Source organism: Amblyomma americanum, chromosome 7 (genome assembly GCF_052857255.1).
Source record: "Amblyomma americanum isolate KBUSLIRL-KWMA chromosome 7, ASM5285725v1, whole genome shotgun sequence".
Lineage (NCBI taxonomy): Eukaryota > Metazoa > Arthropoda > Arachnida > Ixodida > Ixodidae > Amblyomma > Amblyomma americanum.
Window position 1 is genome coordinate 93,935,015 of NC_135503.1, and position 15,721 is coordinate 93,950,735.

The 15,721-nt window shown below is 48.8% G+C and overlaps 1 protein-coding gene across 1 annotated transcript; it reads left to right on the forward strand.

Moving 5' to 3' along the window:
• The first annotated feature begins 2,991 nt into the window (after window positions 1-2,991).
• LOC144097940 (disintegrin and metalloproteinase domain-containing protein 10-like) lies at window positions 2,992-12,121 on the forward strand. The gene is made up of 4 exons (XM_077630535.1): window positions 2,992-3,038; window positions 8,464-8,582; window positions 9,833-10,056; window positions 12,089-12,121. Exons 1-4 carry the CDS (start codon window positions 2,992-2,994, stop codon window positions 12,119-12,121), a joined length of 423 nt encoding a protein of 140 aa, XP_077486661.1.
• The last annotated feature ends 3,600 nt before the right edge of the window (window positions 12,122-15,721 follow it).

The following is a 15,721-nucleotide window of genomic DNA, read 5'->3' on the forward strand; positions in this document are numbered from 1 at the left end:
GCCTCAATGAACGGAAGCTATTAACTTCCGCTTTCTGGTGGTTTAAAAGCGGAAGCGAAAAACCACGTTCGGAAACACTGAGCACAGATCCAAGCTGTTCGTCTAACACTGCTAAAAGTATGGGCGAATTGCACTGCAGAAAAAAGTTTTAGGATACTATTTAGGACTTCTTGAAGCCCCGCCTGGAAAGTAAGTCGTCGCATGCTTCCCCTGCCGCAGCATGTTTCATATAACATTTCCGTGCCGTCGGCGGCCTTTGCCTTCATATACTTTGGTTAATGCTGTCAAAAACTGTAATTCGCCTGTCATGCATGGCGTGATATTCGCACGCTTCCATCAGGTTTGTCAATAGTTCCATCTAAAGTGCTTGCCTTACAGCTGGCATAGCGCATACGCAAGCTGGTATAAGATTGTACGCGTGGTGCGCAAAGCCAAAGGGTGCGGGATCGAGTGCTGAGTTTTGATACAGGCGAGGTGCACAGGTGCATGTGTGCTGCGCGATGTCATTGCACTTCATAGAACCCCATGTAGTCGAAATTAATACATAGCTGCCGTCCACTCCGGCGTCAATAATAGCCCAATTTGCATATTTGGCAGGTTAACAAGAGTACTTGTGGCATTTGAGGAGTACATTAACAAAAACAAAAATGAGCGTATGAATCAAAGCAAGAACAAGCCTTTAGTGCTGCTTCACTCAAATATACATGATGCGCCAGAAATCCTTCGAAACCACGGCGCGTTGCTCGTGAATGAGAATTGCCGCCAGGAAGCTTAATTGCTGCTGGTCAGTTTTTAATGCGACATTTGAAGCATCATCGTGAAGAAAATCAGTGCTCAGAAGCAAAATTTCTTTTCTGGCTGGAAGGAAGTGACGTCACCGAAGATGGCCATTCGCATTGGCTAGACGGGAGTGACATCACCAAAAAAGAGCATTTTCATTGGCTGGAGTGAATTGACGTCTCGAAACTAGGAGGTACATCACCAGATCTGAAGTGGCGTCTTTTCCGGCAAAGGAATCGACAGCATTCAATACTATCGCATTGGCAGCACATAACGGAACTAGATGTCACTGTGAATTTTTTTCCTTTCTGGCCCGTCGAAGATCGCGCAGGCTGTTCGCTTTAGAGCGTCATTTTTTCGTCGCAGTGTATTGAAAAATAGGCTTAGAATGTTTGCAGTCATGCCTGCAATATACGTTCTCCTGCAAAACTGCAGCAACCCTTGCCTTAATATCACGCATATCTGAGATGCGTCGCAAAGTTCGCTCGTTTCTCATTTACCAGATTTCGCGGAAAGAGAAAGCTTCTCAGTGCTACTCTCGCAGTTTCGCTGAAGTTCCTCACGCTGGAAACCTCCCACCTAAAACGACATGACGTCGTTTTTAAGCCTTTTTGGCGTGCGATGTGCTTGATAACCGCCGCCATATGTTTTCCTTGTGCACTATGCGGATGCAGGCAAAATATCTTGAAAAACACTTTTTATTTCGTAAGGCACCTTCTTGGTCATGAACAACCGCAGAGTGTATGCTAGTACAGAATACGAAAATATGGAACTTCGTTTATCAGTAGACGTATTTGAAAACACCAAGCCATGTATACGGTCAGACAAATGTTCCCAGGCCACAGGGTCTGCTTTCGAGCAGTATAGGCTGGCTCTTACGACACCAGCGACGCTAAAAAATATCTGCAGACGGCAACAGAGGTATTGTTATAACCTTTTACAAAATTGATAGCTTTATCGGAATTTGAAGTTCCAGGATATAACAAAGAAAATCAGAGCGCTGGGCGTGGGAACTTTTGAAAAACCTTGTACGTATCTTTAACGTTTAGACGCAGACGTCAAGAAACGTTTTCAAAAAGCTTTTGTCGTTTTACAGAGCACATAAGAAGGCGGTGGTTTATTACCAGCTCGTTTGTACTTTTAGGAATAGCACGGAAAAGTTCGCAACATCAATTCGAAGCTGACATATTTTTAAAACTGCACGATAAACGCCTCTTGTGATTCCGAACATGCCCCAACCAACACCTAAGTGCTCATGCAGCTTGGAGTTTCTCTGAACTGAACAATTTCTTTTGTAGTCCAATGTCCTGCCACGTGCACTACCTTTCCTCGGAGATAGATTCATGGAACTTATAGACCGCCTATACAAGTCTGCATAGCATGCATTTCTCACACAGCATGAAAAGCGAACCACTCACCTTATAGACGACGGCTCCACCGATACCAAGGCCAGCCTCCGGCGTCCGCGAGCGCTCTTTATGTTCGCAAACACGGCTCGTCGATATGCATACGCAACAACCAACAACCAATCAACAACCAATCGTGCCCACTTTTTTCGCACACACCAGAACAGCTGTCAGGTATTAGGATGCGCAGCGTCGCTTAATATTAGTACGGGGTTAGTTCAGCAGCAGGGACGATAGGCCGCACGCAGAAGACGCACCGAAAACCAGGTAACTCAAGCACTAGCTGATGCGTCCTCCTTGCCGCGAACTTCCCAGCGACAGAACAACGTCCTCTGTGATTGGCGATTGTGTATCGTAAATCTGCCCCCCCCCCCCTCCCCACCGCGGTGGAAGGCACAGTCCCTGGGCGGCCTATGGGGTGGTTGCGAGGGGTAGCGTTTAAGACGGGCGACATGCACAAGCTGGGTGGAGGGGGACACGGAAGGAGAGTTGGGGAGCAGTGGCGTGAGTTCTTAGGTCGCATTGCTCAGTTGCATCAAGACGCGGTAAGGACCAACGCAACGAGGAAATGGCTTCTCACACTTCCCACACAGCGTGCAGGAAGCCAGAGGAGCACAAGGGAGCCGGGAGGGTAGTGGACGTGACGATGATAAAGGTCGTAACGACCTTTCTGAGCGGTCTGAGAAGCGTGGAGGCGATTCCTAGCGATTTGACGGGCGCAGTGAGCGCGGGAAGTAGCGTCAATAGTGTAACTGCTTGTAGAAGGGTCAGAAGGCAGTAAGCGGTCAAAGGGTATCAACGGGTCATGGCCAAAGAGCAGGTAGAAGGGAGAGTACCTGGTGGTATCATGGCGTGAGGAATTGTAGGGGAGCGTTACGAAGTGTAAACTGACGTCCCAGTCACGATGGCGGTCGGAGACATACATGGACAGCTTGTCCGTCAGGGTGTGGTTAAGGCGCTCAGTAAGGTCATTTTCTGGGGGGAAGGTAGGCCGTCCTGAACTTGTGATGGTTGGAGCAGGAGTGGAGAAGGTTGTGGACCACTTTAGAAAGAAATCAGTGGCCTAAATTTGTAAGCAGATGACGAGGAGCGCCATGAAGCAGGACGACGTAACCGAGGATAAAGTCGGCGACATCGGAGGCACAGCTGGTCGGGATAGAGCGCGTTATAGCGTACCGGGTAGTGTAATCGTTCGCAACGGCAATCGACTTGTTCCCGGAGGTTGATGTGGGAAAAGGGCCGAGCAGTCCGAGACCAACACAGAAAAATGGGTTAGTCGGAATGTCGATGGGCTGAAGCTGGCCACTAGGCCGGAGCAGGGGCGTTTTCCGGCGTTGACATGGATCGCAGGCAGCAACGTAACCGCGGACAGAGCGGTAAAGACCAGGCCAGAAGAACCGCCGGCGACCGCTGTCGTACGTGCGGGACACGCCGAGGTTCCCTGCAATAAGAGGGTCATGAAGCTGGGCAAGAACTGTGGAGCGTAGATGCGTCGGGACACCGAGCAAGAGGTTGGCGCCATTAGCGTGCATATTGCGACGCTACAGAGTATCGTGATGCAGCACGAACAGGCTCAGAGCAGGATCGGAAGCGGTTGATTATGGGGCGCCGAGATGGATCACTGCGCTGCTCGTCGCCAATGTGTAAAAAGTCCGAGACGGACCAAACCCAATCGTGGTTATTATGGTTGTGGGAATCAGGAGGGTCGGTAGCATGGCAGGACAAAAAATTAGCGTCTTGGTGATACTGGCGGGACTTGTAGAAAAAAAAACAAATGTGTATTCCTGCAAGCGCACGTCCCATCGACCCAGTCGGCCTGTGTGGTCTTTAGGCGAGGAGATCCAAGACAGGGCATGGTGGTCCGTAACTTGAGTAGATGAAGCGGACAAAAGACAGCACACAGACAAAGAATAACACGAGACAGTGGTCACTAACTACGCAGAAATGCCCCCACACAAATGAAGGCAGAAATTTTGTTAACGCCCCAAAAAGTGCAAAGCACTCCCGGTCAGTAATGGAATATTACGTTCAAAGGGAGATAGCAGGCGGCTGGCTTAGGCAATTACACGATAGTGGTCGTGCTGGCGCTGCGCAAGGTTGTCGCCAATACCATGACCACTGGCGTTAGTGCGAAGTATCGTAGGCGCAGAGGGGTTGAAATGGGCCAGGAAAGGTGGAGCAGTGAGGGCAGCAACAAGTGCGGTGAAGGCGCGAGGCTGGTCAAGGCCCTAGGTGAAAGGCACATCTCCTTCAGGAGGGAGGTAAGGGGACAGGCCGTGTCGGCGAAGTTCGGGATAAACCGGCGGAAATACGAGCAGAGCCCGAGGAAACTGTACACATCGCTTGAGAAACGGGGAGTGGGGAACTCGAGAACGGCACGAACTTTGTCAGGGTCAGGCTTGACACCAGAAGCATCGACCAAGTGGCCGAAGACCTTAATTTGGCGCTGATCGAAGCTGCTCTTCTTGAACTTGGAGACCGGCGTGGCGGAAAACGGCAAGGGTAGTAGAGAGACAGTGTAGGTGGCTTTCGAAAGTTGGGAAGAAAACGACAACGACATCTACGAAGCACAAGTACGCCGTCCATTTGAACCAGGAACGAGTCCATCATACTCTCGAAGGTGGCAGGAGAGTTGCAGAGGCCGAATGGCATGACTTTGGATTGGCACAGGCTATCGGGGGTTAAAAAAGCCAGTCTTCTCACGATCCCGTTCGTCAACAGCAATTTGCCAGTAGCCTGAACAGACATCAATAAAATTAAAAAAAATATGTGGCATCGTGTAGGCAGTCGAGAACGTCATTAATTCTCTGAAGCGGATAGACGTCTTTCACTGTTACTTCATTAAGATGGCGATAGTCGACTCAGAAGCGCCAACCGCCATCTCTCTTTTTGACCAACACCACAGGGGACACCCACGGGTTGCTCGAAGGCTGGATAATGTTATTCGCCAGCATCTTGTCCACCTCCGTCTGGATAAAATGGCTCTCAGGAAGGGAGACGCGATGGGGCCTTCAGTGTATGGGGCTGGCATCGCTTACATTTATGCGATCGGTCAGGACAGTAGTTTAGCCGCTAGGTCGATTTCAATAATCAAAGACGTCACTGTAGGAAACTAACAGGATGGAGAGCGCGCTGGCGTGGTCAGGTGCGAAATCAGCCGTGATCACTGCAGAAATGAGGTCTGGACGTGAAGCGGACGAGCTGGGTTCATGGAGACCAGAATGAGGCTCAACTGTGAGAGCAGAAAAAATGCATTCGGCCAAACAAAATAGTTCAGCGAGTGCGATTCCACAGGGTAAAACTTGAGTAGAGAGGATGTAGTTTAGAACCAGAAAGCAGGTGCGGTTACCGGTGACGGTGAGGCCGCTGTGGGGAAGGATGGCGTTTCGCTAAAGAATAACGTCCTTGATTGGGTAGGTGACGTAGGCACCATCAGGAACGGGGGGAACCTGGGATATCGGTACATAGACTGCAGCATCGCGCGGCAGGCGAGTAAATTCAGCGGCACGTAAGCGGGGCGGCTTGGAATCGGCGCATTCAGAGCAGAGCGGGAGGTCCAAACGAAGAAGGCCAGTGGAGCAATCAATTAGCGCCGCGTAGGTTGTTAAAAAGCCGATGCCCAGGATCACATCGTGGGGGCAGTGGTCGAGCACAGTGAACAGGACGGCAATAGTACGGCCGGCGATGCAAACACGCGCAGTACACATTCAAACGACGGCAGCAGCACTGCAGTCAGGGACACGAACAGCTGAGGAAGCGGCGGGTGTCACGACCTTCTTCAGACGATGGCGAAGAAGGAGCTCAAGACAGAATTTTGAGCGCCACAATCAATCAGAGCGGTGACTGGTGCACCTTCCACGCAGACATCGAGAAGGTTGCACAGAACCCCGCACCTCCATCAAATATTACGGGGTTAGTTCAGCACCAGGAACGAAAGGCCGCACACAGAAGACTCACCGAAAACCAGGTCACTCAAGCACTAGCTGCAGCGTCCTCGTTGTCGTCATGCAACTACTCAGCGACAGAGCAACGTCTTCTGCGCTTCGCGACTGTGTACCGTAACAATATGAGGTTTGTTGTGAAGTCGACAACCAACACAGACGAAAAATCTAGTGAAAATGGCGAACTTGGTGATCTAAGTTGGCTTGCATGGAAGAACAATAGCGGTCACAGGCGGAGTCGAAGAAACTAAACACCAGCACCAAATGAAAAATGAATTCAATAACAGGAATACAGGCATAGTCTAAAAAAGCAGATTAAACTTAGCTGGGGAAAACAAAAAAATGACAAGACCTATTCATGCCTATGTGAAACACCTGGACATGTCCTTACACATATCGTAATGTAAGGAAGTCTGTGCATGATTGCGCAAAAGGCAATAAAGCAAAGTTCAGAACTTGCAGCACGCCTTAGCCATATATCGCGTCAGCAGATCACGGGGACTAAAAATTACTGCCGCGATGGTAAAATTTCGAAGCCTCCTTACAATGCAAGGACAAGAATTATATTCACGAGTGTTCCGTGCAGACATGAGCACCACATTTTGCCGTGTTTTACCCACCGCTCCACATAACCCGGAATTCTAATTTTGACTCCCTCGATAGAAAAAGGAATCCGGTAATGAAAGACTGCTGCGCAGTTTTGCCCCTGCGCAAACGGTGATAGTCGTGTTACCAAAAGTACTTATATCCAGATGAAAGATGCAGTGCTCGAGTCAAGAATTGATGGTTCTCACTGTTGTCTTCCGAGACTTCGTCACCGCTGCCAGCGATGTGATCTTTTGATTCAACCAAGCTGTTGCTCTTCGGCACTTGCTGAAGCTTTTTCTCCAAAAGCACCGTATCTCCTGCGATTGCCTACAAGGCATTGATCATCCATTGTCAACACACTGCTATGCACACCATCCTGTCACTGTGAGAACGGGATGTCTGTCAACCATGATCTGATACCAAGTAACTCTGGGTAAAAGCATTTTTTTTAGGGGTAACCATTTATTAACCTGTTTTTTTTCATGTAATGAAAGACTTCAATATAACAAACAACCTGTCTGCAGATCACCCATTGGTCTTAGATGCTAGTCTTAACTCTTCTATGCGACCGACAGAAACACATTAAAAGAAAGATTTTTCTACATATCAGAAGAGTGGATCCTTACCTTATAAATGACCATAAAAGTATCTCACAATTTTTTATTTCGAAATTTTTGTCCGAAATTGCTAGACATTGCATGTTGGCTCCACATGTGCCGATGACAGTAATTGGGGACCCTGTATTCAACGCTGCACATTTCCATAAAGCCGCTCTCCCCCTCCGCTTCCCCCCCCCCCCCCCCCTACCGAAATCCGCATGATACATGCACCTCCACATTCTGATCGCGTTTTTCAGTTTTGTGTATGGGTAATATACGAAAAAATACAGTACGACTCGTCGCTTCTATTGTCTTGATTTTATGATTTCTCTGCGCTTTTTCGGTAATTAAGAGCGGAATGTTTGTTCAAGCAAGACTTTTGTTTGAGCGAGTTGGCTGTATCGAGACATGATATGCATAAAAGTTAACTGGCACAAGATAATGACAACTCATACAAAACGGTTTCGGAGAACGACACTCTTTAACCACACAAGCAAATGGAGTGAGGGGCGACTGGAGGATAAGATACACCTGCCAAAGAAACCACGCAAGCAGAGATTAAACTATGTCGCCGCGGTGGTTAGGCTGCTAACCCGAAAGACCCGGGTTCCATTCCGCGGCGGTCGCATTTCGACGGTGGCGAAATGCTAGAGGTCTGTGTACTGTGCGCTGTCCGGGCATGTTGAAGAACTTCTTGTCGTCTAAATTATCTGCAGCCCTCATAGTGTTAGCCGTTTTGGGACATTAAACTCCTTAAACTAAAACCAAGCAAAGCCAAACCAAACCATAGAACAAAATGTGGACATCGACCTCTTCTGAAACCTAATCTCGTCTTCTAACATGTTAAGAAGTGCCGTTTTCCCACACAGTAAACTCAGTCGGTAGTGGGCTGCTGTATTGCCTTTGTTTTTTCGCGCCAGTTCACTTATGCACATTATGCCTAGCATGTTTGCGTTCTTTCCAAATCATTTCTGAAATAGCTCTTGTTGAGTACTGCTTTCGTCCAGTCCGCGTGCGTTATTCTTTCTCAAGAAACGTTGCTGACGACTTTTTTTTACACCATGCAGCAGAGCTCGCCTAGAATTCGTGATTTTGTGCCTCATTCTTTTTTTTTAACTTTTATGGCAACTTCCTCATTGCGGCGCCCAGGGAATTCCGGCTGCAGTTGGTGCAGGACCGATCCGCTTTCTCCGAGGATTTCTCCATGGTGACGAGCCGAGGGCGCGTCCAGGCCACCCTCGACCACATCTACTCGGGCCACGTGGCAGGTGTGTTCTACAGGCATCGAGATTTAGATAGTGCGCATTGCAGCAGGGATGCAGCAACCATTTCTAAGCAGCCCTTACTAGACCCGGAGTCCAATCATGAGTGGAAATTTTGTAAGTCTTCATCCAATTAGGCAAGGAAATTTCTTGCAAACTGTGCATTGCTCTCCTCTAAGCGTGAAAATGGGAAATGAGAAATGACTAGCAATGATAACACCTCAGATACCGATGATACAAAAGCAACATAGCCTATGAGACGTCACGAAACAGAAAGGAAACAATGTATATTACAGAGCACTAGCGAAATGAAACTGCTGCGCATAAATGACAGAGAAAATTGCCAACTGCTGGTCAGTTCATGCGCAAAAAGTACAACTGATGTTATGTTAGAACAACTACGGGTACTAAATGAAAGACAACATTGCCGGAGGAGAGCGCCTGAGAGCAGCACATGTTCATGGGCTTAATATTTTTGAAGCGAAAACGTCGTTCCGTGGGGGGCAGGGCTGGAATAATTGTAGCTAATTACGAGAGAAGAAAATTGATTCGACCTAATCCGCCGATATAGACATGTTTCTACCGCTCTTATCAGGCACGCCAAGCACGTGCTATGTTAGGTACTGTAGAACTAACTGCCGCAGTTGCTTCGTTGTAGCAGTGCGCGCAGTTCGACTTTGCTCGAATCTTGGAGCATTGGTCAAAGTTAAAGGCGGTAAATTAGGTAAAGTAGAAAATAAGTTGCAAAACTGTATGAATGCATTTCGCATAACGTATCTTCAGTAGCCTTTATTCTCGCTTCAAACATATGGCAAACCACTGGCTGTGTATATTATGCATGTTTTGGGCAGCATAAGCATAGGAAATACTATGAGGGACTATGACAGGCGGAAAGATTTTTTTCCACATTTGTTTTGCAGATAAATATGTTGTAAGCAAACAGCAGGTCATGTGAGCTGGTCTTCCATGAAGAGGGCAGTGCGCGACCGCAGCAGTTGCTCTAATACTTGAGGCTACTTTACCAATTCACGGAAAGAAGTTGGGTGGTGCACAGCGCAAGGAAATATAAACATCTCGTGGCAGCCTGATCCAAGCATATGTTCCAGAATTTCCTTTTATTCAGAGAGTATGACAGATGGTAATATTCTGGAGGCAGTGCTTTTAGTAGTATACCAATGTACTTGTATAATAGCTTACTTTTATACACACTTTGCCTATTTGGGCCGGCAGTGTGAAGGCCACCGTCGTCCATGCAGGATCTCCGGGCAGCCGCGTGGTGGGTGCCGTGCTGGACGGCGTGTTCACCGGCCGCATTTCGCTGTCCCCTGACGGCGATCGAGACTTTTACGTGGAGCGCGCCGCCAGCTACCTGTTGGCGCCCTTCCACTCGGTCATCTACGCAGCGCAAGACGTGAGCTTCGACGGCGCTGGATGCGGCCTCGAACAGATGCGCCGACGACGCGTGCGGACACCGGACACAGTATGGTCTACCCTTCCCTTCCGCATTGCTCTCGGTTACCGTGGTGAACACTCGTTATTTGTGCGACTCTCGTGTACCCCCAAATCGAGAAGAGACGCTTTTGGAGGATGCATAGAAGAACAGCTACCTTCTATAGGCAGAAATACGGCTACAGCTGACGCCTTCTTTTAACTGACTGTGTCCATTCACCGCACTTCCAGATAAAAATCCCTCGCAAATGGCGCGCAACTGTGAGGGAACTCACGTACGCGAGAAATTTTTGTATTTTGCTTTATATACGAGCATCGAGCGCATGTGGTCATTGTACATAGGTGTAAATCGACTACCCGGTACCTCGTCTTGCCCTTCCTCCTGTCTTTTCTCTCTTTCCTACCTCTAAACATTCGCCTTTTTGTGTCCGCCGGCCACCTGTTAACTCTCTGAAGCTGTCTGTCATTTTATATTTATTTTTAATATTTGATTTAAAATCAGTACGAATACTAATTCGCAACGAAGGAAACATATGAGCTTGATTTAGCGACACAAATTTTGGGGCCGCTGTTGCTGTTGCTCGCCTAGCAATCTCTGGACGTGCAAGAAAACCGGCTTGCTGGCTAGAAACAAAAGAATTCGTGACAAATTACTTCTCGCATTATCTCCATCCATCCTTCGCGCTGTACTTTGCCGCCATAAGCGACAACCCGTCATGCAGCGATAATGTCATGAGTGGCTGCCGCCCCTATTCAGCTTGAAACTCAATCCCAAGTCACTGCCCGTAGACTTTGCCGTACGCCGGTACATGACGCTAAATGCGCGTACCAACATGTGCTTTTGAGTGCTGGCTACTAAACTAACTCATTCTCACCCACGCAAACTGCTGAATTTAGACAAGCATAACACTTCGTATCCTTCCATTCACTAGGATGGATTTTGTTCTGAAACAGAAATACTTGATGAAACATCAAGGGATCGGCTCCAAATAGTACAAAGTTGGAGGTTTCACTTCTGTAGCACAGTGCCTTCTTGACATAACCACTTCGGCCACTATTGCTGGATATGCCGATAATTTGATTGATAATTTAAACGTCGCACTATAATTAAGCGCAACAGATAAAATAGAGACTATCTTCATTTTCGGGTGAACGATGAAACGATGAATTGTGCTTAGTAGGCATATGAACTTGGTCGTATTGCCGTAGTCACCACTAAAAGAAACAGTGACAGATTTTGCCTGGGCGCAAAGGTTTCAGTTCCACCCCAGAATACAGCTCAGCTTTAACTTGTGACTAGAAACCAAGACATTCCTTGTTCTTGAACCTTCCTTGGCGGAGTTCTTTGTTCATCTAGTTTAACACTTTTGGATATCTTGTTAACGGTTATAATCCTTTTCAACATTGTATTTTTATAAACTGTGTCGGCAGCAGAATCGGTATTCTGTTCGTCAGCCGTCTTTCCTGCTGCGAGGCCTCAGCTGTCTAGTAAACAACTGCATAAAAAGTACCGGCAGGACATATGGCTTGTCAGATCGTGTCCATGCCCCTGGACGATCTGCTCTGGAGGCGGAAAAGCTCGATATGAAAGAATGTTTTGTTTGCAAGAACAGCGTTTTCTGTTGCGGAATACGTTAGGGATGAGAGGAATAAACACTTTGGTCTCTCTCGAGGTTATTGGATTTAAATCTGTGTAGGTTAAGGCGTTCTCTGTCAAGGATATGATACAGGTGACCGGAAAAAAAGTGGTTCGATAGTTCTTTTGTCTCCATCATTCCATACACATTGCCTTAGAGTCATTGGTTGATTTATGGTCTCATTTAAGCAGTTAATATTCCGGCTGACTGCATTCCACGGCGATGTGTGAAAATCGGTACTCCTACTAAAGGTGGAAGAGTCTTGTGGGTGGCGTTTCGAATATTTATAGCTAGAATTTCATTCTGCACCGTATAGGGCGAGGCACAAACTGCTTTGAACAGCCTTTCATAGGAGTGGGTGGGGCGGTGGACGCGTTCTTCTTTGGAATCTCCAGTATTTGAGAATGTTAGTGGCTTTGCCGGTAGTGCGTCGTGGAGGTGTCACCGCCCGTCGCCTGATGGCTGGCCTGTAAGTTCTCAGACGAGCGCTTGTGTACGCTCGGTGTAAGGAAAATACGGGTGGCCTGGAGCCCAGGCAATGCGTACCATGGGGAGTTAACTGGGATCACAGAGATTCTGCAGTGTATGATGTGCATGGGGATTGGGCAGTCAGGACGCTTAAGCCCGGCAGGAGGTCATTGACTCGGCGACGACGTGTATTGTGCTCGCATCATCTTGTGGGCATGATGCGGCTTTTAGTATGGAAAGGGCGATGGCTTCCTCTTCCGCCGACCGGCTCGACGTCAAGCGATGGATGCGGCTGCTTGTGTGTGACCAACCGTGTTCGTCACCATCGTGCACATGGCCGGTTTTTCGGAGTATCTGGCAAGCATCAGTACACTTGTAAAGCTTGGGCGGGTCGCTTCCGAGGGAGCGCGTCAGCGCTTGCACTCTGGCCCATCTTCTGCCTCCCTGATGATCGGGGTGCATGTTGCCTGGAATTGTTGCCACCTGTATCTTCGCATGGACCGTGGCTGTCACAGGCACTCGGTCGGGTGGCGGAGGGTAGTGGAATGCAGGACAGACAAGGCGGTTGAGGAGGGCTCCGCCTCTGTGCGTTTTTCGCAGGCAGACAAGCTGGCCGGCGCGCTATGCTTTGTTTAGTTATTCGACTGAATTGTGAATGGCTAGCTGGAGTGGGCGCAGCATTTAGACATGTGCGCTAACTCATGTCGCCGTTTTGGTCAGCTTTTCGAAGAGAGCGTTTAAGCGTTGCATTTCATTACGGCTGAATGGGTTGAAGTTGAAGTTTATTTGTGACCCGAAAAGGACCGTGGTGGTGGCCTAGTGGTTGAGCATCCGCCTCGCACACTGGAGGTGCGGCGCTCGATCCCCAGTGCCGCCGGGTGCCCACCAGCGATACAATGGGTACAAGCTTCCCCTGACCTGGTGCTCGGCTTCATCAGGGTGACATGCTTGGGAAGTGGGTGTTTACCCCACCTTGAGCAAACGAAAATACCTTGTGCCATGGCCCACATTGGCGGCGGATTGCCTTGCGCTATAAAAAATTCACTATAATCATCGTGATTCCAAAAGAAGCTACCAGAATATAATTGGCGTGTGGTACGTGTGGCGATGTTTCAGCTTGCAGGAGGGTTTCTGGCTTGTAAGGTGTTTTGCCAGGCTTCGTCGCTCCTCCCAGAGGTGGAGCAGGTGCTTGCCTATGTGTGGTGCTTTTGCCGTTGCTAAAACGGTGCCGGACGTCTCCTTGTAGCTTATAGAACCATTCTGACAGACAGAGCCCACCACACTAGAGTTATGCTTGGCTCCGGATAAATTTTGACCAAGGACGGTTCCTTAACTTGTGCAAAACAGGAGAACTTACTTATTTGTGTCATAGGCAGTTAGCCGTACTACTGTCGGCCTTCCTTTTGACGTCGGCTGATGTGGAAGCGGCGGGTTGACTGTCGCCTTGCTCCCGGTCCCGTCTGCGGCAGAATAAGTCCCAGTTTATGAGCCAGATCTTTTGTTCGGGCGATCTGGCCCCGTCAAGCTTGAGATCGAAAGCGCAAGTGTAAAGCCCGCGAGAGCCCGTAGTTTCGCATTGCCCATGCGGCTAGTGTGCGAGGGCATGCTTCAGAAGCTGAGTACGCTATTAGGTGCCAAGTCGACGCCAAACTCTGGGCTATGCGAGAGACGGACGCAAGAGCGTACAGTCGGACGCTATTGTCACGCACATTCTCAGTTTTTTTCCACATGCAGTTTTATGTGCCCTAATAGATTCGAAGATTTTTGTTTAGATATAGCGGTGCTGTCAGGGTTGTTGGCTTACAGCGGGCAACTCGTGGTCGAAATTAATCCTGAGCCCTCCACTGCAGCAGAGATTCTAGCCCTTGTGCAGTCTTCAGATGTTAAACCCAGAAGAGTATGGTTCGGGCTAGTGGGTAGGTAGTGCAGGGGGATCGAAATGTTTGTTTTTACACTGAAAAACTCATAACTCTTCATGTGGTGCCCTCTGGCACTTGGTTTGTACTTTTTTAAATAATGGGAGCAAAAATAAAGCCTTTGGTGAGGGTTTAGCGGTTGTCTCTTCTTCCTTATTTTCGCGTTATGAAACCGCACGGTAAACCTTAAGTACGATGTCTTACCGCACCGTACCGCCACCACCGCTACACAAACACCACAATTCGCGGTATCACGCGGAGGCCGCAGAAACCGTACGTAAGCTGCATGCGCACCGTTGCTTGGACTGATGCATTGAAGGACGCAGCGGACCCTCTCCCAAGCAGCACGCCGATAATGGCCCGGAACTTGTAGAATACCGGGGAAAATTGGCTCAGTTAAACTCAGAAACAGAATGGAAGATTCTGTCCTGCGGATGGCGGTTCGGCCGCCGTCGACACCGGTGACGCAAAACTGAGGGTCTTAGGAACGAAGAGTGCACGCTCTAAAGAAGTTCCTAATCAAGGACCCGAGTACATACGCATAACGCGACCGGTTAGCACACACTTGCCAAACCACTCGGCCGCGCTCGGCGCTCGCACTGCGCATATGGCTCTCACCGCTATATCGACCAAACTCAAAGGTGCATTTTCTGCTCTTTTCTTTCTTTTTGGGCACTGCGGCCTGAGCAAAATCTAGTTTGCACGGATTATGAAGTAGAGTATTACAACACTTGGCTCTGGCGACATCACACGTAGAGGCCAAGTAGTGCCATGATCGAAATCGACGAGCCATCAATTGCATGGTGGAAGAATATTAGCCAAGGTATACGGGGATGTATGCACTTTCGGCGGCCAGTCGCAACAGACAGGACAATGTTGAACAACATACGCCTGTATACACACATTTCTTATAAGCGATCGTTACTGGTGGGACAATATTGACCAACGAATCCCACGATGTGTGCTGCACTTGCTACACATCGCAACCGGCAGGGCAATATTGGGAAGCGAAGCCCAAATTTGTATACATAATTGATTCTGGATTATGGATTTTTATGAACGACTCATCAGGCAGGCCTACAAGGCAGCCCTAGGTCTACCAGTCAACACTTCCACTGAGAAGTTACTGCAACTCGGCCTACACAACACGCTAGACGAATTGACTGAGGCCCATCGTAGAATGCAAGAGCTCAGGCTCACTAGAACCAATGCGGGCAGAGCAATCCTAGAAAGGCTCAGAATAAACGCGGAACCGCTCAACGCGGATACTCGAAAAATCTCGTCCAACCTCCGAAGAACAATCATGGTAAAACCATTACCGAAAAATATGCACCCCGTCCATCACGAAGGAAGACGCAAGGCCAGAGCAAAAGCCCTAGCTAAGAAACTTGAGGGCCGACAGAACGTAGTCTACGTAGACGCGGCAGCTTACCCAACACCCGAGAAAGCATTCACGATAGCCGCGGTGACCGAGGAAGGCCAACTCATAGCAAACGCGACAGTACGCACCAACTCTTCAGAAAAAGCCGAAGATGCGGCAATCGCGCTGGCGTTTACAAATCCGCGAGCAGAAGTGATTGTCAGCGATTCAAAAGCAGCCATTGGCAATTTCGCCAAGGGCAAAATATCTCCCATCTTCTTGGGAATTCTCAGGAATTACCCGAAAGACAGGACA